Source organism: Mesocricetus auratus, unplaced genomic scaffold (assembly GCF_017639785.1).
Source record: "Mesocricetus auratus isolate SY011 unplaced genomic scaffold, BCM_Maur_2.0 Super-Scaffold_6730, whole genome shotgun sequence".
Lineage (NCBI taxonomy): Eukaryota > Metazoa > Chordata > Mammalia > Rodentia > Cricetidae > Mesocricetus > Mesocricetus auratus.
In genome coordinates this window covers 9,910,932-9,935,594 of record NW_024429184.1, presented here as the reverse complement: position 1 = coordinate 9,935,594, position 24,663 = coordinate 9,910,932, and the positions used below count along the sequence as shown (strand labels likewise).

Below are 24,663 nucleotides of genomic sequence, written 5' to 3'. Positions count from 1 at the left end.
GCAAGTTCCTCATGGCTCACTCAGCCTACCTGAATATAGCACCCAGGACCTCAAGTCCAGGGGTGACACTGCCCACAAGAGAGCTAGCCTCTCCCTCTTCAACCACCAATTAAGAAAATGCTTCATTGGTCATTCTGGTTAGGAGAGTTTCTCAGTTGTGGTTTCTTCTCCCCATATGACTTCAGGTGGTGTCAAGTTGACATAAATTTAGCCAGCCCAGATGTGGTTACTGTTAATTGAGAAAAAGAAAATGATAAACAAATCATGTTTGAGTTTAGGGAGGATAATCAGTTTTGTCAGTGTTAAGTTTGAGATAATTTGTCAATATCCAAATGTAGACATAAAGTAGGCAATTGAATCATCTAGAGTTAATAAATGAAGTCTATGTAGGACATACATATCTGGGTATCAAGAGTCTATACATGGTAGTTAAGAAGAGCCAATGAGATCATGGTAGACATTGTAGAAGAGTAGAAATCCAAGAGAAACATATGTGGCACTCTAAGAGGTAGGGATGACATGGCTAAAGAAAACACAGAAAGGGGAATGAGATGAAGGAGATAGACATGGGGAAATGGTATGCTTCTCTCTAGATGCCAAGTAAAAAGACCATGAAGGGTCTCAAACGCTTCTAACAAACTTAGTAAAAAAAGGGCGTGACGTGAACCATTGGCTTGTAAAAGTGTGGATTGCTGGTGACATTTGTAGGGTATTTTGTTAAGGTTTTCATTAAAGTATCTCAGTACCCTAGCTTCAGGGAGAAGGCAAAGAAAGAAGTTGGATAAATTCTTTCCTAGAAGGCTATACTGTGAAAAAGAGAGCAATGAATATTGATGTAGGCTGGAAATCAAACGAAATACCACCTTAGTGTTTTATTCATGTGTATATAGTGGATATACAACTACACACATATGTATGTGCATTTTGGTGCTGTATACACACTGGCATTTATGCTAATTGGAGTGATTCAGCAGAAATAGAAAATGTGTTGATAAAGGAAAAGATACAGAAACATTTCCAATATGACACCTTTGAGGAGAAAAAAAGGGGCTGCACTTAAGGTACATGAGGGGAATGAACATATTTTTTTCCTTGGATAAGAGACTAAAGTCAGAGAGCATATATGGTGGGGGGGGGACTGGTAGGCATTGGCTAGATGTCATCAGGAAGTTCGTGTGAGGTCTTCTGACTGACTAAATGCATTTAGAACAGTTTAAAGGTAAAAATATAGAGGGCTAGAGAAATGACTCCGTGGTTAAAAGCACTCCTTGCTCTTTCAGAGGACCATAGTTCAGGTTGCAGAATACACATAGTGGTTCACAATATTGCTAAGTCTAGTTCCAGGGTATAAGACAATTCTGAGCTCCACAGGTACCAAGCATACTCATGGCGCACAGACACACATGCAGGCAAATATTCAAACACAAAATAAATAAATCTAAAAACATTCTAAAAATTAAAAAAATAAGTCATAGATCCAATTAGATCTCACTCCTTTTAATTCAGTGAGAGAAATTTTACTGTATTTCCAAAAAAGGTAGAAAGGTATTTTTAAAAGACAGAAAGTCAAGGACTTTCCTAAGAAACGATTAAGATAAATTTTAGTGGATCAGTGTTTTGTTCAACCACTAGAATTTTTGTATGCAGTTCTCAAACTACTTGGGCTTGGCTTTTTTCAATAGCAGGTTTCCTGTTTTTAGTCTATGAAAATTTCATCCCCACTGCAATAAGAATCTAAGCTGGAGGACAGGTGTAATCTGGGGAACTAGAAATGGGTTATCGGTGGAGGATGCAGTTAGACATGGGGTTATTATAGTATAGGTGAAAGGAAAACAGAGAGGGGGAATATTGGGAACAGAAAGGTTCAAGCAAGTAGTGGAGTGATGGGAAAAGGAAATTGGGGGCAAGGGAGGGGCTAAACAAAATGCACTGTGCATGAAGAAACTACAAGGGAGTCTGATCTTGCAACTCAAGTAAGAAATAAAGTAAGAGTTGATAGTAGAACACACATGATATGGAATAATAGAGGAGGTACTACCAGGAGCTAATTAAACATGTATCAACAACAACAAAAAGGGAAGTTTGAGCAAAGGTACCTTGCATGAGTGAACAATGCTGCTACTACACAGCATGAGTTATTAAATGAAAATCTTAGTACTAGGCATAGCTTACCTCTCTATGAAGTATTGGCCAGGGAGGCACTAGAGGTATCCAATATGGGCTATTATCATTACTCTTGGCTGTCCAACAGAGCTAGATGGTAAGGTCTTATTGCTGAGATACTACACACACAGAGGTTTCAGGATATTGAGAAATCAATCTTGAATGGGCCAGTAAACTATTTGCTGGTTAGTTTTCATAGAGGCGGAAAGTTCTATGCAAGCTTCCAGCAGGGAAAGGGCATTACATCAATGGTCTTGTTTAAGTGGACCCTGCATGTCACAATACTGACCTTGGGTAAGGCATGGTCACTATTCAGTAGTGACACAGCTGTTTTATGGGGGTGTGGGGGTAACCAATCACTCTCAGGATTGGATTTGAGGAAACTCAGGAAACTATTTATGCTTGGTAGTGCAAACATGGTCAAAAACCATGGTTAGGGAAACAGTGGTTTCTGGATCTGAACCTACAGGTGTTGTTTCACTAAACAGTCATGTTACCAAGCCTATGAATACTCATGTTTATGTTCACAGATTTGTGCTGCTTTCAGCCTCAGTCAGAAAAAATGTAATTCTTTAATGACATTTCCAGCTTCTCAGCGAAGCTTTCCCCCTTTCTGGGTCAAATTAGGCGGATGATTTTATTCTGAGAATTCATTGCTGTTTAGCTGTATAAAACATTACATGTGTTAAGGTTCTTGGCCAATTTCTTCTCAATTGATTGTCCTTTTTATTTTGTTCATTCTAATTAATTTCTAGGTTTTTCTGCCTTTTCCTATTCTATTTTATGATGATGAGGGCACATTTGTGATCATAATTTTTCCTGTAATAGACATTTAAGCTATAAAGATAGCATCAAACAGAACATTCTTATTTAATTTTGTATTATAGGAAGGGAGTTGTTTTTCTTTTGTGATGGAAATGTTTAATAGATTTCTATAAATGTTTAATGGACAAAAGTATTTATTTTAGCTTCATACATAAAGTTTGTTGACCATATTTTCAGGGATCTATATTCTTCATTTGTTTTTAGGAGATATGTTGAAGAATATACATAAGCACCCCAATTTGTGTGTATGTTTTAATTATTTTCTCTGTTATTTTTATTTAAATAAACCTTAGCTGTTCTATTATTTGGTACATTTTTTAGTGTAGTTTGTCTATTAAGTTAGGAGATATTGTCCTGTTCTTTCTTTCTGTATGCGTTTTAATACAGTCATATTGAATAGATCTGTGTCACCAGAAATGATTGCATTGCCTTTGTATCAAAGTTATACAAATGGTTACTACAGCTTTGTAATATTTAGGGATTTTAGGCAATACATTGAATACTTTTCAACATTTGGAAGTTAGTGGATCATACAGCCATCATGTTTTGAACAAAACTAAATGGAGCATCTTTTAATAATGAATTTCTATTCCTAAAAGACAGCTGTCAGCTGGGGCTAGTAAGGCTCTGATTTTCTGGGGTGGGGGGAAGAAACCACATCTAATCCCCACATATGATCACGTGTGTACCCATGCCACATGCCTTCCTATTCATGCACTACTCTACTGGTATTTCAGTTTGTGGCACTGTTCAAGGTGTGCACAGCACTCAAATTAACTGTGACAATGTATAAAAGTTTCTTGGCAAGATGTTTAGAACAAATGTTTAATATGCAGAAGCAGAAATTAATTTTTAAATAGCCAACTTTAATTTGTGGAGGAAATACACTTTGGAATTGCATCAGGTCACCTGTGGTTTTTTTTTCTTTTTTTCATTAGAACTGTCCATATTTTAAAGATTTGGAAGCACACATGAATCATCTAGCTTAGGTGCATTTTTGGAAATATGGTCTATTTTGTGCAATCTCTGTGTGGTGGTAGGCTATTTGATTACAGCTGTACGAGTTACATTTATGATTTCTGCAAATTTTCTACTAGTCAACTTCAGTACTTTCTGTTTTTGTAGAAAACCACTGATTGATATTTCTAATGTTGCCAAATTTATTTGCATTCTGTTCTTTTACAAGAAAAATCTACTTTAATATGTTTATTTCCTTATTGCCAATTAGGTTTTTGCAAGTATGATTTCAAGAGATATACTTATTTTAATTATTTCTTTTTTAAAAACTTGGCTGGACCTGATGGTCCAAGCCTACAGTCCTACTACTCAAGCAGCTCAGGAAGGAGGTTTACAAGTTCAACTCCTACTTGGAAAACAGAGTAAGCTAAAGACCAGGCTGGTGAACTTGGTGGGAATCTATCCCCAAATCAACACTCTTAGAAGGTGGTGGCACAGGGCTTTCCTCATGTGTGGGGTGCTTAGTTCAGTCCTCAATAGTGCAAAAAAACAAAATGAAAACCAATGACATGAAAAAGACAAAATAGCCCCTGGATTTATTTGATTTCACCATTTTGATGTTTTATCACATAGCTTATGTCTTGTATTAGTGGTTAATCACAAAATTTCTTTTTTTGCCCATATTTACTGCATAATTTTAGAACTGGATCATTGGGATCCAGCTCCCTAACTATTCTTATCACTTTTGTCACATACAAACTACTCTAATATTTTGAGCTTTTGCTTTCAAAATGGCTAATAGTGTATTACTGACATGGTTTGAGCTTTGGCTTACTGTACTTTCACAAATGAAAATCTGTTGCCTAATTTAATAGCCTATTTTAAGCAGGTAAATATTCCAGGGATAAATTAGAAAAAAGTCAGCATACTTTTTCTATGGAATGGTGACTGCTGTGTTTATTTTAATTTTTAATGAATTTCATTATTCATATTTTACCTAATTCAATTTATCTCAATAAGTCACATTATGCATGTTACATTTTAACTTGGTCTAAAATTTCCTAAAGTTATTTTTTTAAAATATCACTTACCACAAATAATGCTATTTCCTTTAAAATTTTAAATTGGGGCTCTATTTATGTGTCAGTGTGACTTGATAAATACATGTAGTCACATATATTTTATATGTATAATAAATAATCTTGTAAACTTAATGTTAATTCATTATACTTTAATATTAAAATAAATACATAATTATAACTGAGTGAATAAATATATATTTATATAAATTTCAGCAGTAGGCCCTTACCATCAGTTTGTAGAACACAATCAGCACATTGCCTTGGCTCTGGGTTGTTTGGAAATTCCATGGAACCCAAGGAATCAACAATAGTCAACAACTCAATCAGATGTAACCCATTTTTGGACTGAAAGTTTCACTTGGTGTTGACAGATACCTAGCTGGAGCATTGCTTCCTTTGTTATTTAGTGACTCCATTTCGATCTACTTCATATATGAATATATTTTTAAAAAGCTTCTATTATGACACCCCTCCCTAAGGCCCTCAGTGTTAGCTATCCCTCCTTGGGTCCTTTTCCTTCCACCCTCTTATTTCCCCCTCCCTGCTAAATCCTCTGTTGCAGTCTGGCTCCTCCATCTCCATAATTATGTATTATACCTTCCCTTCCTTGGGAGATTCTTCCCTTCCTCATAGTTTTTTACTCTACACCTTACCTCCATGGTTATACTGATTTCTGCATGCCTATTTTTGACTCATATTTCTTTGATTGGGCTTTTCCTTTCTTTCTTTATTTACTCCTTTCTTTTTTAACCTTACTGATCCTTTGCTTGCATTTTCCAGCTTCTGATTTTGTGTTTTTATGGTTTATTTTGGGTGTGTGTTTCTTGTTTCTTTTTTTTGTCACTGTTTACTTTTTAAAATTCAGGTTTGTTTTTCTTAAAGAAGACATTGAATGCATTTTCAAAACAAAAACCCAAAAAGTTAATGATTTTTCTTTGTCTTACTTGGTAGAGAAGGTTTTAAAAATACGTGTATTAGAAATTTGTGTTTTGTTCCTGCTTTTGAAATAGTTCTCTCTCTGCATCCTGCTGCTTCCTGTCTTCACAGTGCTGTGTAAAAGCTTTGCCATTGCGGCATGTTTTCTTCCATGCCCTGACTTTTCACGGGTCATGTACTGACTCCTTCTGTGGTCTTCCTTTGCTCACGAACTCTTTTCCTATCAAGTGTTCTCACTTGTCTTCTGTTTCTTTCATGTTGTTCTATTTTCTTTGTGGCAGTCCATTCATCTTATCTACACATGGAATTTCTATCTCCTCTATAAAGCCTTAACGTTCATGTTCCCCTTGGGAAATTTCTTAGTTCATTAACAAAATCTGCATCCTCATTCTCTCACACCTTGAAAAATGAGCTGACTTTCCCCTCATGATCATCTCATTATATTAATATTTTTCCTCTGATAAATGGGAGATCTGTTCCTCCTCCATAAAGCTCTATTAATAATCTTGCCTGTGAGGATTAATTTGACCCTTTGTCTTTGCTCAATTAGCAGTGTATTTTCTTCCTTCCTTCTTTTCCTTCTCTTTGATACAAGGTTTTGTGTAGCCCAAGCTAGCCTTGACTTCTGTGTGTGGCTGAGGATGACCTTGAACTCTAATACTCCTACCTCTTCATCCAAGTGCTGGATATAGACTTATATATACTCCACTATGTGTAGCACTGGTTAGACATCTTTAACACTACTGTACTGTACTGTACTGTCACCCTTTCGAAAACCCCATGTACCAGCACCATCTAGTTCTAGTTAGGTTTATTGGGTTCACCTGTCAGTTGTATTTATTCTTACATATTCAACCTGAATATTTGTTTCTTGCTCTGTTTATATTCAGCCCTAGATATACTAGTTCTTTAAATTAAAAATGTTTTTCATTTATGTTATCTTTTTGTGTTTCTGCATTGAGGTATTTGTGTGCATATGGTAAGCATATGAAGGTCGTTACTCTAAGTGGCAAGTGCCTTTACCCCCGAACCATTTCACTTGGTTTATTACTGCTTCTCTGTTACTTCTCCAGCTCCTCTACCTACTGTACTTTATGAAATCCAACTTTATCCCTTCATGTTTTTAAGCTCTCTTTTATTATCCCACTCTTCTCCAACATCCCAGGAGGATCTTTCTCCATTCACGTTTGTTTTCATCTCAGCTCACATTCATGGCTTGTTTGACAGACTTAGACCCCTGTATCTGTTTCCTTCTATGTTAATAAGATTTTAAACATCTTAGCCAGAGAGCTAGCATGAAAACGTTCACTATTGTTGAATGCACCTACTGTCAACCTCATCAGAACGTGCTGCTTTGACTTTAGTTATCAATCTACGAGATAAGTCTCCAAGTTAGACATCAACTCTATGTTATGTCTTAACCTACATGCAAAACAATTCGTTGTACCCCTAGTTCTTCTTGTAGCTTGAAGTGTCAGTGTTCTCAAAGTGTCAGTTGATTAACCCCATCTTTGACTTTTTAGAAAACAGGATCATTGGAAACATGTGTTTTGACATATTTTTACGTGAAAAAAGGAGTAGAACCATAGCATTGCTGTTGGGAATGAGTGAACCCTGCCTTTTCTGTTCAGCTTCATTGCATAGGCTGTCAAGCTGAAGAGACCCACATTCATCTGCCCCAAGGAGTCAGCTTTGAATCTTAGGGCACTTTTCCATAGATCTGTGTGGCAAATGCAGCTAAATAAACAAGAGACAAGTATCTTAAAGTGTTCATTGCTTTGACGAAAGAATGGTCTCAATCAGCTGGGAAGCTTTTGCATTTTTAGTTTATGGAGTGTTCAAAGCATTAAGATTCTAACATGTTTCCTTCTGAATAATGGATAGGATACAAAAATAGAAATTAGTTCAATGGGAAAACTCTGATGATAAGAAACTCAATAGGAGTTAGAAATTGCTAAGTTTTGAGCCTCAGAGTGACAATACATTGTAATCATTGATATTGTTGTATTTCAAAACAACATACAGGCTCATCTTTCTAAAAACACTTCCACCAGTCCATGGACAATATCAGTTTAACAATAAATATATGCATACATGTATGAATCATCTGGGTCTGTATTTGGCCAATACTTGCAGTATTCAGTCACAAATAAAAATTCATAGTGGAAGGGGAGCTGCTGACATTCTTAAATTTTCCCACGAGAGGAGAAAATTACTGATAAATACAAGTCATAATGAAATTCATTTGTGCTGTGCTGTTATTGGTGTGTGAGTGGAGGAGTCTGCAGCTGGAAACCTGATGCGTGTCTAAGGTACCCATCTTTTCCTTACTTTGATGTGCTGTAAGTGGCAAGCAGGTATGCCTTTTCTATTTTGTTTTTTCCTCCCATATACCACAGAGAAGTGAGATTTGTTTTATATCCCAGTTGCTTTATTTATTCTCTGGGTTTTGTTAAGGACTTTGGCTCTTCATAATTGTGGTTTGTGACCACTCTTTGACTGTCCCTGATTATTTTGTACATTGCCCAACATACATGCTGGTTCTTGAGATCTAGCATGAATACTTGCATCACTACTGATTTCTCTTCCAGTATTGCTGGAGTGTGGCTCTGGAAATGGAACATTCTAGAGTATTTACCAGTCAGACATCCCTCTGAAAGGTTACAGGGTATGGAGAATGGAGCAGTCTTGAGACAGATGTACAATTCAGAGTAGAGCTGTAACATTGTTCTTACAGATTCAGAGCTTTTTTGGTCTATCTTCAAATTTTACAATAGAAGAATATGAAGTAAAAATGTAAACAAATAATTCAGTTCCCGTTCAGGCAAATAACAACTTTGAAGCTCCCTAATGTGAAGAAATACTCCAGTTTAAAACCTGCTGGATCCTGAATCCTCCTGCATTCATCAAAATAAGGTCTCAAGGTAATGTGAATTTTGCAGTGTTCCTTATCTGAGGTCCTCATAACTTAGTACAAATTTTAGACTCAACTCATGACATTCCTTAAGTGACCCAGAAGCAGAGAAATGGTCAAAGAATTTCTGTCAGTGGGTCCAGTGACCAAGTTTCCTAATGGACACATATGAAACTCTGTAACATGCATTTTCTTCTATAAGTATCAACTCTCCAAGTGTTCCAGCAGAGAAAGTCAAGCTAAGAGGGTCACAGTAAGACAGAAAAGGTCACCCAGAAGCCATGTGTTTTCCACCGGGCACTGGAGAGTTGTGCTAAGCAGCAGCATCTAGCCTGGGGCTTCCACATTCAGTGAAAGTGTATTTTTTAAAAAGTTCATGTAGAAACCTACACGCTAACCAGCAATTTGGGTGTAGGTACTTAGGAAATTATTCATCATAGGCAATTTTGCCTCTTGATTTTAAATAGCATATGACTGAAAATGTAAATTACAAAGTCATAAAGTCTCAGTTAAGAAAAGTTTACATTAATCCTGAAAGTGACCTAGAATGTGAACAAGGTAAAGTGGTTTAACAATAAATTCAAAGGTTATACAGTTTAAGTATCTTCGTGTAACATAATAGTGCTAATAGTTATATGAAAATCATGAAACCCCAACTTGATTTTTTTAAAAATTTTCTAGTGTTCAGGAATAGACATGGACATGGCACCATCATAACTCTAGAGGTTATTTACTTATTTAACATGTGTTTTAGTATTTCACCCTATAATTTTCCATTATCTCTTGGTACTTGGCACATAATAGATTCTTAATAATAGGTGCAGAATCAATGATTAAAGAATTACTATTAAGAGATGGCCAGTGAATCTCAATAATCTCAATATTGCCTGGCCAAAGAAAGACAAAAACAAACACAGTTAGGAGGGAAAAGCATCTTTAGTATATTGAATCAAACCAATTAAAGAAAGCAGGATGAGAGATACCATAATAGAGGGAGTCATTATAGGTTTGAGGAGAGAGCTGACCCTAGTGAGATTTCCAGAGATCTACAAGGATGACACCAACTGACAAACTAAGCAATAGTGGAGAGACTATCTTAATAGCCTCTCACTGATAATGGGATTGAGGACTACCTTTTATGCCATCCTAGAACCTTCACCCAGTGACTGATGGAAGCAGAGACAGATACCCACAGCTAAACGCTGAACTGAACTCCTGGAACCCAGTGACAGAGAGTGAGGAGTGATGAGCAAAGGGGTCAAGACTGGGCAGGTGAAACACACAAAGACAGCTGACCTGACAAGGGGGAGGTCTTGAACCCCAGACTGATGGCTGACAGACCAGCAGGGGACTGATCCAGACCCCCTGAATGTGTCAGGAGGCCTCTGCAATCTCTGGGGCCTTGGGTAGTAGATTAGTGTTTATCATGGTGTACGAATGAGCTTTGGGAGCCCATTCCATATGGAGGGATGCTCTCTCAGCCTGGACACATGGGGGCGGGCCTAGGTCCTGCCCTGGATGAAGTGACAGACTCTGGAGATCCCCCATGGAGGGCCTCATACTCCCTGGGGAATGGTGTGGGGACTGGGGGGGGGACTGGGAAGACTGGTGGAGGGACAACGGAGAAGGGGTGGGAGAGGGAGCCATGATTGGCATGTGAAGCAAGCTTCTAGTTTAAATTAAAAAAATATAATAAAGAAAACTAAAGAGAGTAAGAATGGCAACAGAGGCCAGAGGATACACAGTACTAGAAGTAGCAGTAGCTGACTCAAAAATACTGGTGACTGAACAGCTAGGCTAAGGGAAATGGATGAAAATGATCAGATGCTTGTGCTCCTTCCCGCTGAGAAGCAAGAGAAAGGGACTGGGGGCTTTCTGAAAGCCGACCTCTGTTCTGTGGCTCCAGGTGAGCACAGGAGCAGAGTCAGTAACTTAGGCAAATATATGGGTGAATAGGTGACTTTATCCAGTTGCCGGAATTCTTGCAGAAAACCAAAGTGAAGTGCAGAATCTGCTCAAAGAATTTCACTCCTTCTACTCCTTGGTCTAAAGCTGGGCTACAAAGCTGGACCTGGAGGCACTGGCCTGTGATTCCAGCTGCTTGAGAGGCTGCAGTAGGGGAATCACAAGCGCCAAGCCACTGTTGGGTACAGAGCAAAACTAAAGACACACCCACACAAAGAAACAAGTCTGGGAAAGTAGCTCAGGGGTACCGGGCTTATCCAGAGTGTGTGAGACCCCAAGTTCAACCTCTAGTCAAACTAACAAACAACAAAAAACACTAACAAGACCAGGATTTCTGTGCTAGATTAACTGAAAAATAAAAAACTTCCTATCTTAGGGAGATGAAGGTGTCTATATCTAGGCTCTTGGATTCTTAGAGGATAATTGCCTTTGACTGGACCATTTTAAATCAATGAGTTCCCTCCCAGAGAACAATGGATTCATTCACACTCGGGGCCTCCAGATAAGTATGAAGAATCAGAATCCCAGAAGCAGCAGGTAAAATCGGTCTTAGCTTTCACTGGAGTCTGCAAAGGAGGAAATACAATAACTTTTTGTGTCCTGATAGTTTAAAAATATTTTCAAGGGATTATTTTACTGTACTGCTTTATTCTATTAATTTGTTACAGGACTGTGGTTTTATAAATAGGTTTAAGGTCATGTTCTGTTTCTACTGACATCCATTAGACACATGAAATGCAACTCCTTAGCCTGGCATAAAGACTATATGTGGTATTCTGTGAGCACATTTCTAGAAACAGCTCAGGTCTTCTTCATATGCATTAATCCTCTAATTATGTTACATTTCTTCTCCAGGGCTTAATAAATTCACATACTCCATTTCTATGCGTATGAATTAGCACCAAACTCTTGAGAATTTTGCTTAACTACGCAAAGATGTGTTGCATTTGTTTATGTAAAGATGTGTTGCTTTTCAGAGTGCCTCTGTTGCAGTTTCCTCAGAGTTCTGCATTTAGAAAAACTTCGAGGCTGTTAGCTGAGAAGGTCCAATCTCACAGCCTATTCTAGCCAGCACTTCAGATAAGCCTTATATGTTCCCATTGCACAGGGGCAGGGCAACAAATGTTATAGCTAGTTTTTGTAGGACTTGACCATTATCTCATTTTTTTGTTCCCTGGGGATGCTGTCATGACCAGACAACAGGGAAGCAATCTAGAAAACATAATGCCCACCTTCCCAAGAGGTGGAGTGTGTAGTTTTTGGTCATTCAGTGAGTTATGGTTGTTTGTCATCATTTAGTGGGGATATAGGAGTATAGGATAAAAAGTCAACTATTTATCTCAAATATTTTACATTGCTATGGATTTTTATATTGATACAAATTTAAGGTTATTTTTGTTATATATATACACATATATATGTGTGTGTGTGTGTTTCTATTCTTGTGTAAGTATTGCTATGCAGCTCACTTGAAAATGTGATATAAATTTCTAGTTATTGAAATTCATTATTACAAACTGTTTAGGATAATTAAGAAATGTAGGTTAGTAGTTAGTCATCTATAACAGTCAAACTTGTTGTCATGTTAGGTACGTTTTCAAGGTAAAACAGATATTTTAGATAGATAGGTGATCTTCAAATGCTTCAGAAATCTACAGAATATGGCATTTGAGAAGTTTAGTAACCTAAGGTTTTTCATGACAGTGAGACACATCTGCTCCTGGAAGCATCAACCTATTTAATAAAAGGATGATTTGCATCAAAGAACCTCCATATGGAGTTTGCTTTCGTCGTGGCAAAGCTAGCCATTTGGGCAAGAGACTGCCCTTGCTTTGATTGCAGACAGTAAACTGTAGTAACTGGACAAGCAGGACACAAAAGAAAGCCACTGCCAAACTTTGTCAAGACAAGGTAGGATAGTCCTTTAAAATTCTTGCTTCACAGAAATCTGTCAGATATTCTAGGCCTGTAGGCCAAAGATGTATGCCCCAAAGTTATAGAGGAATCTTGGATGACTCTCCAGACACATTTTTATATAGTTAAAAAATATTCTGCAACATAAACAAATGCAGCACATCTTTGCATAGTTATACAAATATTCCACAACATTTCCTCCTTTTTTCTAAATAAATGTTTAAGTTTTAACATTGTAAGACTATATATTATAAGAACAATTATCAAGTAAGAATTACTTTTACAATATCCAGTCCATTTGTGTTTGGCAAATTCAGAGAAAATACTCCATTATGTATCCTATCTCCGTGAGTTCAAAGTCATGTACCTAGTTTACTTTCTATCATAACTTGTATTGCCAACCCAAAATTACCTGTTTTTTTTTCGAGACAGGGTTTCTCTGTGGCTTTGGAGACTGTCCTGGAACTCACTCTGTAGACCAGGCTGGCCTCGAACTCACAGAGATCCGCCTGCCTCTGCCTCCCGAGTGCTGGGATTAAAGGCATGCGCCACCAACGCCCGGCCCAAAGTTACCTTTTTAGACCTCAAAACACTATCTTACATAAACGATTTAAGCTTTTATGTTTCTCAAACTTATAAACTTTACATCTCTTATGTAAGTTTATTTTCTGATTTTGGTAACAAGGAATACTATTAACTACTTTTTCTTCAACTTCATCAGAGACATCACCTTGCCTGCCTAAGGTACCTGACTGGTCTAATAAAAAGCTGAACAGTCAGTGGTATAGGTGGGACTTCCAGGCATGGAGAGTAAGTAGGAAGAGGACATTAGGCTTGAAAAAGAAAGAAAAGGAGATGTCAGGGGCCAGCCAGTCAGACATGGAGCAAACTGAAGTAGGACATGTAGAACAAGAGGTAAGAAGCCCTAAGGTGAAATAGGTATAATGAATAGAAACAGGGTAAATTAAGTTGAGAGAGCTAGTAGGACAAGCTAGTCTTTATTTGGTAGCTGGTTGGCAGTCCAAAGAAATTCCAATTATACCAAATATGAAAAGTTATATTTATTTGTTAAAGTATTCCATGAAATATCTGAAAATGTTAATGAATTCTTTTTTTATTTGTATATTTGAAAAAAGTGCATATCCCTCTAGGCATAGAGGTGCAACCCTGTCATCCCAGCACATGGTAAAATGAGAACGGAAGACTGGAAGTTCCGAGACAGACAATACTACAGAGGAAGACTCTTTCTCAAGACGGAAAAAGTATGTAGCTCAGAATTTTATAATTTCCTTTTATGTCAACTCTAACATAACAAACTCAAGTGTTCATTATGTCTACTTCCACCTAATTCAAGAAACGGTCATTGGTGTGCATTCATGGAGGTACTGTCACAATAATGTGCCTCCTACCGTTGCCCCAAACAATTGACATTTAGTAAAACAACTCTCTAACACATGGTTAAAGATAACACGATGACCTTGGTCCTCTAGTGCTTTTGTCTACATTGAGTCATGATGGACATTTGCTCTGGCTTGTGGGCAACCGAGAAGAATTAAATCCCTTACACCTGTAATTATGCCTGTGTAGTCTGCCACAAGAAATTATTTTCCTATTCTAAAACCCTGTGCTGAAAATGTCATGTTTGGGGTGATTTCATTAACATTTCAAAATGTTAACAATTCTGTCAGCCCAAAACCGAAAATGACTGTGTGAGAAATGAAAGCTTGCATAACTCTGGTCCCATCTAGTCACAGCTCATTATCCCCCTGGCTTTTATCATGCAGCGAGGGAGTGGGGTCAGCCTCACAAAATTTAGGGACAATTAAGAAAATTACTGTATGCAGATGTGGCTTATGGGCTGAGAATAAGTATCTTTCTAAAAGATGAGTTAAACAAAATACATAAGGATGATGGAAAATCCACAGCTGTTTTGTGGCTTGAGGCAAGCTTTAAGTTATTCATTATAAAGATACCTTCCAGGGATTTGCCCACTTCCCCTGACCCTGTCTTGACACTTTGAATTTTTTTCTTTGACTGTATCCCTCTGGGAGTTTAAAAAAAGTCCCAGGCATATTTTCTGAAGTTCTTTGAGCTTATTTCTCATACCTCCCTGACAGGGATGAAAATATTGTCACTGACCCCTATGCATTGTGAACTGCTGACGGTCTCCAAACCTCACACTCTTCTTTTATAACTTTCAAACTTTGTGGAATAAAATATGTAGGAACAATCGTGAGGACAGAGCCTTTCACCACAGAGACAAAAAGTAAATGAAATAAAAGGAAAGAAGAAAACTGGAGCATAAATAGCTAGGCAAACTAAAAGTTTATATTTAGTTTAGAAAGTATTTACTCAACAACCATCCATTTTCCACACAATCAATGATAGTAGAAGACACAAATACAATATAAAGTTTTCTTTATCTGGAAATAAATTTCAGTAACTATTAAGCATGTTAGATGCTAGGCTTTGGACTAGGTTGAATAATGGTGTTTCAACTTAATGGAAATATTCTCCTCAGAAGTCAGACAGGTAAGGATAGAATAGTATCACTGTACCACCAAATACCATTGTAGAATTCAGTACAAAAAGTGCCATGAGATCCTCATGGAGGAAGACTTAAAATTTTTAAAATTACATTTAGTGTGTGTGTGCATGTGCAAATGCATGCATATGTATGTGCACAAGTGTGTGTATGTGTGTGTATGTGTGTATGTGTGTGTTTATGTGTTTGTATATGTGTATGTGTATGTGTGTGTATATGTATATGTGTGTGTGTGTGTGTGTGTGTGTACATGCTGTTTTGCTATTATGGAGGTCAGAAGACAATATGCAGGAGACTGTTCGCTCCTTCTACTATATAATTCAAGTCTTGGTCTTGGTGGATACTGATTTACCTAAGCAATCTTACCAGACTGAGAAATGGGATTTTGTGTAAATTAAACCTTGGGAAACCAGAAAGATAATTTGACCTTGATAAAACGAATGCCCAAGGTATATACAATCCAAGTCAACAAATATTCTTATTTTTTTTGCTAAACTTTTTTAGAAACCAGATATTTTTCTTTTGTTGTTCATTTTACATGATGTCATATTCAGTTGTGGCTTCTCCTGTCCACTGCTATGACTGTCCTCCCAAATAAACCCTGGGATTTTAAATTGAGAGTCTGCTCATAGGGTGTTTAGAAGGAGATGTTTACTTTTCTTAAATAAAATCCTGAGCCTCAGTTATGTATTAGTGTACAAATAGGTTAACTCTGTGCAAATGCCACAAAGTGAAATATACATGGTTTGATCTCATGAAGATGAAAATTCTATATAGGATGATACAATTTTATCACTAATAAAATTTTAAAAATTAATTTGAATTACTAATTTTTTGAAACAAGGTCCTGCTGTGTTTCCTTGCCTGGCCTGACACTCACTGAGTAGCTCAGGCTGGTTTTGAACTCAGAAAGATTCCCCTGGCTCTGCCTCCAGCTTCTGGGATTAGAGGTGTGTGCCATCATACCAGTTTACATGTCTGCTAACAATATTAGGCTGTGCTTTGAATTAACTTCTATCATACTTGGTCATTCATTAGCAGATTGCTTGTGTATAGTAAGTGCTCAGTACAATTGTGTGTAAAAATTATGATTACTTTCTGGTCTTTTATCAAATACTTGTGTTTTCTTAAGAAAACACCATAAAATTGCCTTATATTCTGCATATTCAAATGTCATCTCTTTAATAGTATTGCCTTAAAATGTATCTCAGTCCACTGGGATGATTCACCTCCGAAAAAGCACTCATTCTCTGACCTGACCTCTCTGACCATAGGTCATCCTTTTCTAAATAAAAATAAAGTAACCTATGAATATCATTTCAGGACATTTCCCTTTCTGAGTAATTATAGGGCTATTTCTGTATGAGGGATTATCATTTATTTTAGACGGAGTCTTCCATTCCATCTTCTGAATCAACTGAGCTGCTAAAGAGTGAAAGTACAAATTATATTATACATACATGTAATTATGTATAAATAATAAATAGTATATTAGATAAATACTCTTATCGAATTGTTACTTCTGTCTATCTATCCTATCTATCTATCTATCATCTTTTATTTATCTATTTATTTTTCATCTATCTATCATCTTTCAACATTCTATATATTATCTACATATCATCTATTGATCTATCATCTACACATCATGTGTCATCTGTTTCTGTCATCTATCCAATTCTACAAGTAACCAGATCCCATGCTTATATCTTTAAATTTTTATATCTATTTTATATAAGCAGACATACAACATAAGTAACCAAGGAAAGAGAAATTGAGTCACTTGATCAAGTGATACAGGAATCAAGATGGATAACTAAGATTCTATCTCAGTGTGACTTGCTAAAATGCATTAAGCAATTTTAAGAGAAAAAGGTCCATTTTCATGTAACTAATTTTTAAATTTATTTATAAAGATTTACTCAGGCCTATGGATGTGGGAAAGAATAAACAAAGAAATATTCCTTGCTTTTATTTACTGTGAGGCAAGCATGCATTAATTATTTTCATATAAAATTTCATGGCCTATTTACTATGTCAAGCTATTCTATGTTATCCCAATTTACTTGTTAGAACATTGAGGCTCAAAGCTTTTAAATAATCTGCCAAGAACTCAACAGAGAGTGGAGAACTAGCCAGGGCTGAGTGCTGTCTCTATATTACAAGGCAAAGACTACAAATAAAAATATAGAAAACAGATCATGAGACACCAGTCTTTTGTTGTCCCTAACTGTCTCACAACGATTGGCCTTTAAAGCTCCCCAGAGTCAAGATTTCTGCACAGTGGACAGACAGGAAAATTTTACTTGCTGTCCCAGCTCTGTGGATGAGAATGTAACCCAGTATATACATCCTACCTTGATAAATATTGTCCAGAAGTCAGATTTGTGGTTTTCACATCCATGCAGTTCATCGTGCTGGGAAGGAGAGCAAGTTCTGGTTGGATCATGGTGGCTGTGGCTACAGCTCTTGCAACCAACTCCATGGCATCCTGCACGTAGTACTCAAAGACAGATTGTGTTGTTTTTCCATGAGCAATGAGCCCTAAAGGCAGGCCTTCTGTCCTCAATTCCTCCAGATTCTGGGAGTCTCCTAAAACCCAGTGAAGCTCAGGAGGTGATAGACCAAACTGGGTGGAAATTTCAAAAATCTGCCGGATATTCTCCATGTCGCAACCGAACGTCACCATCGTGGGTGTGCCTTTCTTAACGTGCTCCAGTTGGACCTGCAGGATGCTTAGGAGGTCCTTGGTGGAAGACAGGTTAGCAGTGATGTTGATGATCGACCCGAGGTGGAATTTAGAGTTATTCTCAGTAAGGAGGAGGAAATCGGTGATATTCCAGTCTTCCTGGCATAGCAACAAGCTAAAATTGTACCAGTTGTTCATGGCCAGGATTGAGACAGTGACATCAGCATCAGAACTTAATGAATTTTCTAAACTCAGTTGTAGGTGCAGGGGATTCTGTATTTAAAGATAATGAAAAAGAAGAATTAGAAAGTGTTGCCCAAAAACCATAACAAGGTACTTTAGCTTTCCTGTGAGCCTAAAGTCTGTTTTCTCCTGTGATACTTCCTCTGTGATAAAATTCTCTTACTTTGAATAAGTAATGCTCTTTGTCTAATGAACAATCAACTCTTTATCCCAATTTCCTGAAGATTTTTGTTGAGAGTACCAGAGAGTGTAAATGTGAGAAGTGATATAATCATATGTTCGGTCATAGATTTTTATGGAATTTTTTTTCCTTACACTTAGTCCCCTAATGCATCACATTTCTTCCACTGTGTTTAATGACTCATTTGTTAGACTTTCCATTAAGGAGAAATAATTGAAAGAAATTGCTTTGCTTTCTGTGAAACCACCATCGGAGACATGTTAGCACAGTGCAATTCTTGTATAAGAAAACACAGAAGAAAAATAGACCTCCTGACCCTTGAGAAAGGCTCTTCTAAAACACATAAACTATTTTAGGGTACAAACATCATGGTTAAGTGATTAGTTCAATGTTAAAGGCTTGATTATATTTCTTTGTGAATTGATCTTGAACTCCTGCCATCAAAAATGTTTCATTGAATGTATTCATGAAACTTAAATTATTATTTCATCTATTCATTGAACTTGCCAGCCCAATGAAGGAAGTCACAAATTATAAATTATATAGTGGAAGGGTAGCCTTGAAACATTAATGTATTTTCCATTTATTCTTCCCAACAGCAGACACTTTACACATTTACCTTTTACCAATGATTTCCTGAGAAAGTTTAGAACAAAGCTTTATAAATGTTGGTTGCACAACAAATTGAGTTAAGTATCTTCCAATTGGGATCTATTGGACTATCTCTGAGAACTTGCCAAAATTCTACTCTGTAATAATTTTTCTTTCCTACAACACTCACCAAGCCATAGTGGATAATTTATTTTTTCTTGAACTAGGGAAAGCATGTTCATGCAAACTCTCTTTTCACCTGGAAATGGATTGTTTGTATTTATATTCATTTTTCCAAACCTAGTGCTTTCATCTAGATTTCTAGAAAGACTTCTAGGATGTTGTTAACTGAAGTTCACTGAAGCTGTATCTATATTGAAGATTCTGTAGACTGAGCTTGGCTGGTTAGAACAATATATTTATAGAGAAAATAGTAGATTAAGAATCAAAATAATCAGACTATCTAAAACTTTTAAAATAATTTACATTAACCTCTGTGTTGGACCTGACAATCTTATGAGTATTAGGCTAACTTCTTACAGTATGTAAGAATATTATAACATCTTGAAATTATAGAAATGATTCCCTTGCATTTTTGGATCCTACCTATCTAATGCACCAATGAACATAATTGTTGAGTTGGTTTTGTGAATATAAAAGCCTATGTAAATAAACTCTTCTACTGTGGTCCATATCATTTAGAATGACTAGATTCATGTTCTATGGCTGTGATCACCCATATTTAGCTCAGAGTAAACTATTTCTTATTTCTTTGAATGTAGAACTGTTTTTTTGCTGTTGTTGTTTTAGTTTTTACTTTTTAAAATTGCTTTGTTCATTTGTTTATATGTATGTGCATTTGCAATGTGTTTGACTTATTAATTTCTTGATGTGGTGACAAGTTTTTATTTGATTATTTCTGATAACTACAAAACAATATATTCCATATTTTGTTCATCTCTCCAATACGTAGCTTTGCATTGCTATAGTGCTTATGTCACACAATAGACTAAAATTGTGCCTTAAACCTCTTTTCTGACAGATTGAGACAGAGACAGTGTATGCCAACTGGAATTTTTCTTCAGTCACCCCAATTCCTAGACTTTGATCATAATAGGAGGAGCTAAAAATCAAAAGACTGGGGAAGAAACCATTTCCAGCATAGTTTCAAGACTCAACATTGTGCTTGAATTGTAACCAGGGTTCATTCAAGCACTTGCCACAGAGGAATTCACTAGATGAGTGTGAGGAACAGGCTTATATGAAATGAGAACAAAATAAGCTGATCACATTGATTATTCACCACTAGATGGAGACGTAAAAGAATTTGGCAAGAAAAAGGAACACGGGATTTAGCTTTTCTTCCTCCACCAGATAATGATAAATTCGTGTAATCAGGCTCATTCCTATAATCAATTCTATTGAGGCTCTCTAGATGTTGAAGTTAATTCTTTCACAATTTTAAGGAAGTCAATTATTCAAATAAATATTTATTAAGTAATACTGTAGAAGCATCTAGAGATACTGATCTAGCAGCTTCACTTGGAATTTTTCTCATGATGCTAAAGTGATGGTCTCTCTCACACACACACACACACACACACACACGCATACACACACACGCATGCACGCACACACGAGATTCAAGTTATTAACAACTTCAAACCTTACAAATTTTGTTAAAATTATTAGCAAAAATTTAAAACACATATTGAGGCAAATTAAGAAAATTTGGAAGAAGGGTCTTGCCTTAGCCTATATTGGAATATTGGAAATGCAGTTTTTCAAAGGCAAGAATACCAGCACTATTTGTTGACGATGCTTTCTTTTTTTCCATTGTATAATTTTAGCTTCTTTGCCAAAAATAAGGTGTTCATAAGTGCGTGGATTAATATCAGGGTTTTCAATTCAATTCCATTGGTCTACTTGTCTGTTTTTGTGCCAGTACCAAGCTGTTTTCATTACTGTCGCTCTATAGTAGAGCTTGAAGTCAGGGATGGTGATGCCTCTGGAAGTTTCCTAATTGTCCAGGGTTGTTTTGGCTATCCTAGATTTTTTGATTTTCCATATAAAGTTGAGTATTGTCCTTTCAAGGTCTCTGAAGAATTGTACTGGGATTTTGATGGGGGATTGCATTGAATCTGCAGACTTGCTTTTGGTAAGATTGCCACTTTTACTGTGTTGATCCTACCTATCCAAAAGTATGGGAGATAATTGCATTTTCTGGTATCTTCGTTGATTTCTTTCTTTAAAGACTCAAAGTTCTTGTCATGTAGAACTTTCACTTATTTGGTTAGAGTTACCCCAGGATATTTTATGTTGTTCTGGATGCTGACATGTAGAAGATTGCAGATAGTTCCATATCTATTGCAGGCACAAAACTTAAGTCCAAATGGATCAAAGACCTCAGTATAAACCCAGCCATACTAAACCTCCTAGAAGAGAAAGTGGGAGGTACCCTTGAAGAAATTGGTGCAGGAGACCATCTCATGAACATGACACCAGTATCACAGACACTCATATCGACAATTAATAAACGGGACTTCCTGAAACTGAGAAGCTTCTGTGAGGCAAAGGACATAGTCAGCAAGATAAAACGGCAGCCCACAGACTGGAAAAAGATATTCAGCAACCCCACATCTGATAGAGGGCTGATTTCCAAAATATGCCAAGAACACAAGAAGCTAGTCACCAAAACACCAAATAATTCAACTAAAAAGTGGGGTATGGAACTAAATAGAGAATTCTCAATAGAGGAATCTAAAATGGCTAAAAGACACTAAGAAATTGCTCAACATCTTTAGTCATCAGGGAAATGCAAATCAAAATCACTTTGAGATAACATCTTATACCTGTAAGAATGGCTAAAATCAAAAACACCAATGACATTTTAAGCTGTAGAGGATGTGGAGAAAGGGAAATACTCCTCCATTGCTGGTGGTAATGTAAACTTGTACAGCCACTTTGGAAATTAGTATGGTGGTTTCTCAGGAAAATAAGTGTCAGTCTACCAGCATTATTTGTAATAGTCAGAATCTGGAAGCAACCTAGATGCCCCTCAATTGAAGAATGGACAAAGAAAATGTGGTACATTTACACATTTACTACTCGGAGGAAAAAAAAAGCAATGAAATCATTAAACTCGCAGGCAGATGGATGGAGCTAGAAGAAACCATCCTGAGTGAGGTAACACAGACACAGAAAGACAAACATGGTATTATCTCACTCACACATACATGAATATTGGACATAGGGCAAAGGATTGCCAGTCTACAGTTCACAACTCTAGAGAAGCTAGGAAACAAGGATGACCCTAAGCGAGACATACATAGTACTCTGGAGAAGGGGAAAGGGAAAACATCTTCTGAGCAAATTGGGAGCATGGGGGAGGGGAGGATGGAGGTAAGTGAAAGAGGGGGAGAGAAGAGAAATGGGAAGGAGAAAATGAGGGATCAGGAAGATTAAGTCAGGGTAAGAAAAGAGATACATTAATAGAGGGAGCCAATATAGGTTTAAAGAGAATTCTGGTACTAGAGAAATGTCCAGAGATCCACAAATATGACCCCAACTAAGAGTCTAAGTAATAGTGAACAGGCTACCTTAAATGTCCTTCCCCAATAATGAGATTGATGAGTACCTTAAATGCCCTAGAGCCTTCATCCAGTAACTGATGGAAGAAGAAGCAAAGACCCACAACTAAGCACTGAGCCAAACTCCTGTAATTCAGTTGTTGAGAGAGGGAGGGACGAGCAAATGTGTCAAGACCATGCTGGTGAAACCCACAGAAATAGCTGACCTGACCAAGTGGGAGTTCTTGAACCTCAGTCGTAAAGCTGGGGAACCAGCATTGGACTCAACCAAGCCTCCGGAATGTGGGTGTTAGTTAGGAGGCCTGGGAAGTCTATGGTACCTCTGACAGTGGAACCAATATTTATCCCTAGTGCACAAATTGACTTTGGGAGCCCATTCCCCAATGGGGACTACTCTCTCAGCCTAGATACACAGGGGAGGGCATAGATCTCCCCCAAATGATGTGACATAATTTGATGATCCCTCATGGAAACTCTCACCATCCTTTGGGAGTGTTTTTGGGTGGGATGGGTGCCTCGGTTGGGGATATGGGATGATGGGAGAGAGAGGAAACTGGGCTTGATATGTAAAATAAGATTGTATCTAAATTAAATAAAAACATAAAAATATTTAAATAAAAAGAAAGGCAAGAATAGTTTAAAAACAGAAGTACTCAAAAAGGTTAGGAAGTAAATAGAATAAAAGTTAACATACATAAAGAACATCAACTAAATATATTGAATTAATAAATCATACTTGAAATATAAAGCAAAATGGAAGGAAATATGAGATCTAGAGTTAAGAAAATAAAACAGTTAGAAAAATAAAATAACTAAATTCCTATTTCTTCCATATAAAATTAATTCCTGTTGGGTAGTGTTGGCACACTTCTTCAATCCCAGCACTCAAAAGACAGGAAAGTAAATCTCTAAATTTGAGACCAGAATGGCCAGGGTTACACAGTAAAATCCTGTCTCAAAAAACAAACTACTAAGTTCCTATCTAGTAATAGCAGAAGTATAATATCAAATTATTAAAATAGACCAATTATGTGAATATGTGATAATTCAAGATTCATTAAATTTAATACTATATTATATCTGGCTTTAAATAATCTATTATAAACAAAAAGTGAAGGAACATGGAATACCAAGAACATTTGCAGCAATGGCGATAGACAAAGAGCTTGTGTTCACAATAAATCAGTAATACCTCCTAGTCAACAAGGGCACAGTATCCTTTACCTAACACCCATAAAATCCAGAAAGGCAATTTTAACTTTTTCTTTTAATTTATTCTTTAATTTTAACCTTCTTCTGTGAGTTGTGCCCTCTGCCTATGCACTTAGTAAAAGAGGAACAACATCTAAATAGCTGGAAAAATAGACATTTCATATAATTATAAATCCTGGCAGTTGTAACAAATAAAACAACAGAGCATCATAGAACTAGGAAGGGATGAGTATTCCAGGAAAAGGCCAGTACAATTGGGAGGATGCAGATACTTGTATTGTATGGGATTCTCTAACTGAGTTTCAGAAGAGTAAGACATGCATCTGAAAACAAATGATCACTGTATAGGTAAACATAAACAGTAGGTTACTTTAAGAACATAAGCAATTAGTTATTGACTTCATTTTATTAAAGGTCTCCTTTTGGGGGCCATTCTCCTATAATACTAGTATAATTCTTACTCTAGATGAATGATGGCTGCATGCCATACTCCTGTATTCCTTTAGTGTAATTCTGCAATAGCCTTTTCAATAGTGTCTACAATGTTCTTAGTTAGGTCCCAAGTTCTCCTTGCTGATGATGTCATTGCCCTAAGTTATCTGAATTCTTCTCTTCTCTCTTTTCTTCTGTTCTCTCCTCTCCTCTCTTCCCCTCCCCTCCCTTCTCCTACTCACCTCCTCTCATCTTCACCTATCCTCATTTGATATGTGGTATTGGGGCTTAGAAACTGGGGTGGGCTATATGGAAATTATGTCTCCATCACTTATAAGCCATGGGGACACCTGCAACTAATTTAACATCTCTGAGTCATAGATTTCTATCTCTAAAATGACCTCCATATCATCTCCTATCTTGA

At 36.9% G+C, this 24,663-nt stretch overlaps 1 protein-coding gene across 1 annotated transcript in view; it reads right to left on the bottom strand.

Annotated features, from left to right (window-relative positions):
• Positions 1–24,663, bottom strand: part of Grin3a (glutamate ionotropic receptor NMDA type subunit 3A) — a 187,214-nt gene that overhangs the window by 113,344 nt on the left and 49,207 nt on the right. Inside the window, exon 2 of the mRNA XM_005078708.4 lies at positions 17,659–18,263. Coding sequence (XP_005078765.1) covers positions 17,659–18,263 — 605 coding nt within the window. The remainder of the gene's footprint in view (positions 1–17,658; positions 18,264–24,663) is intronic.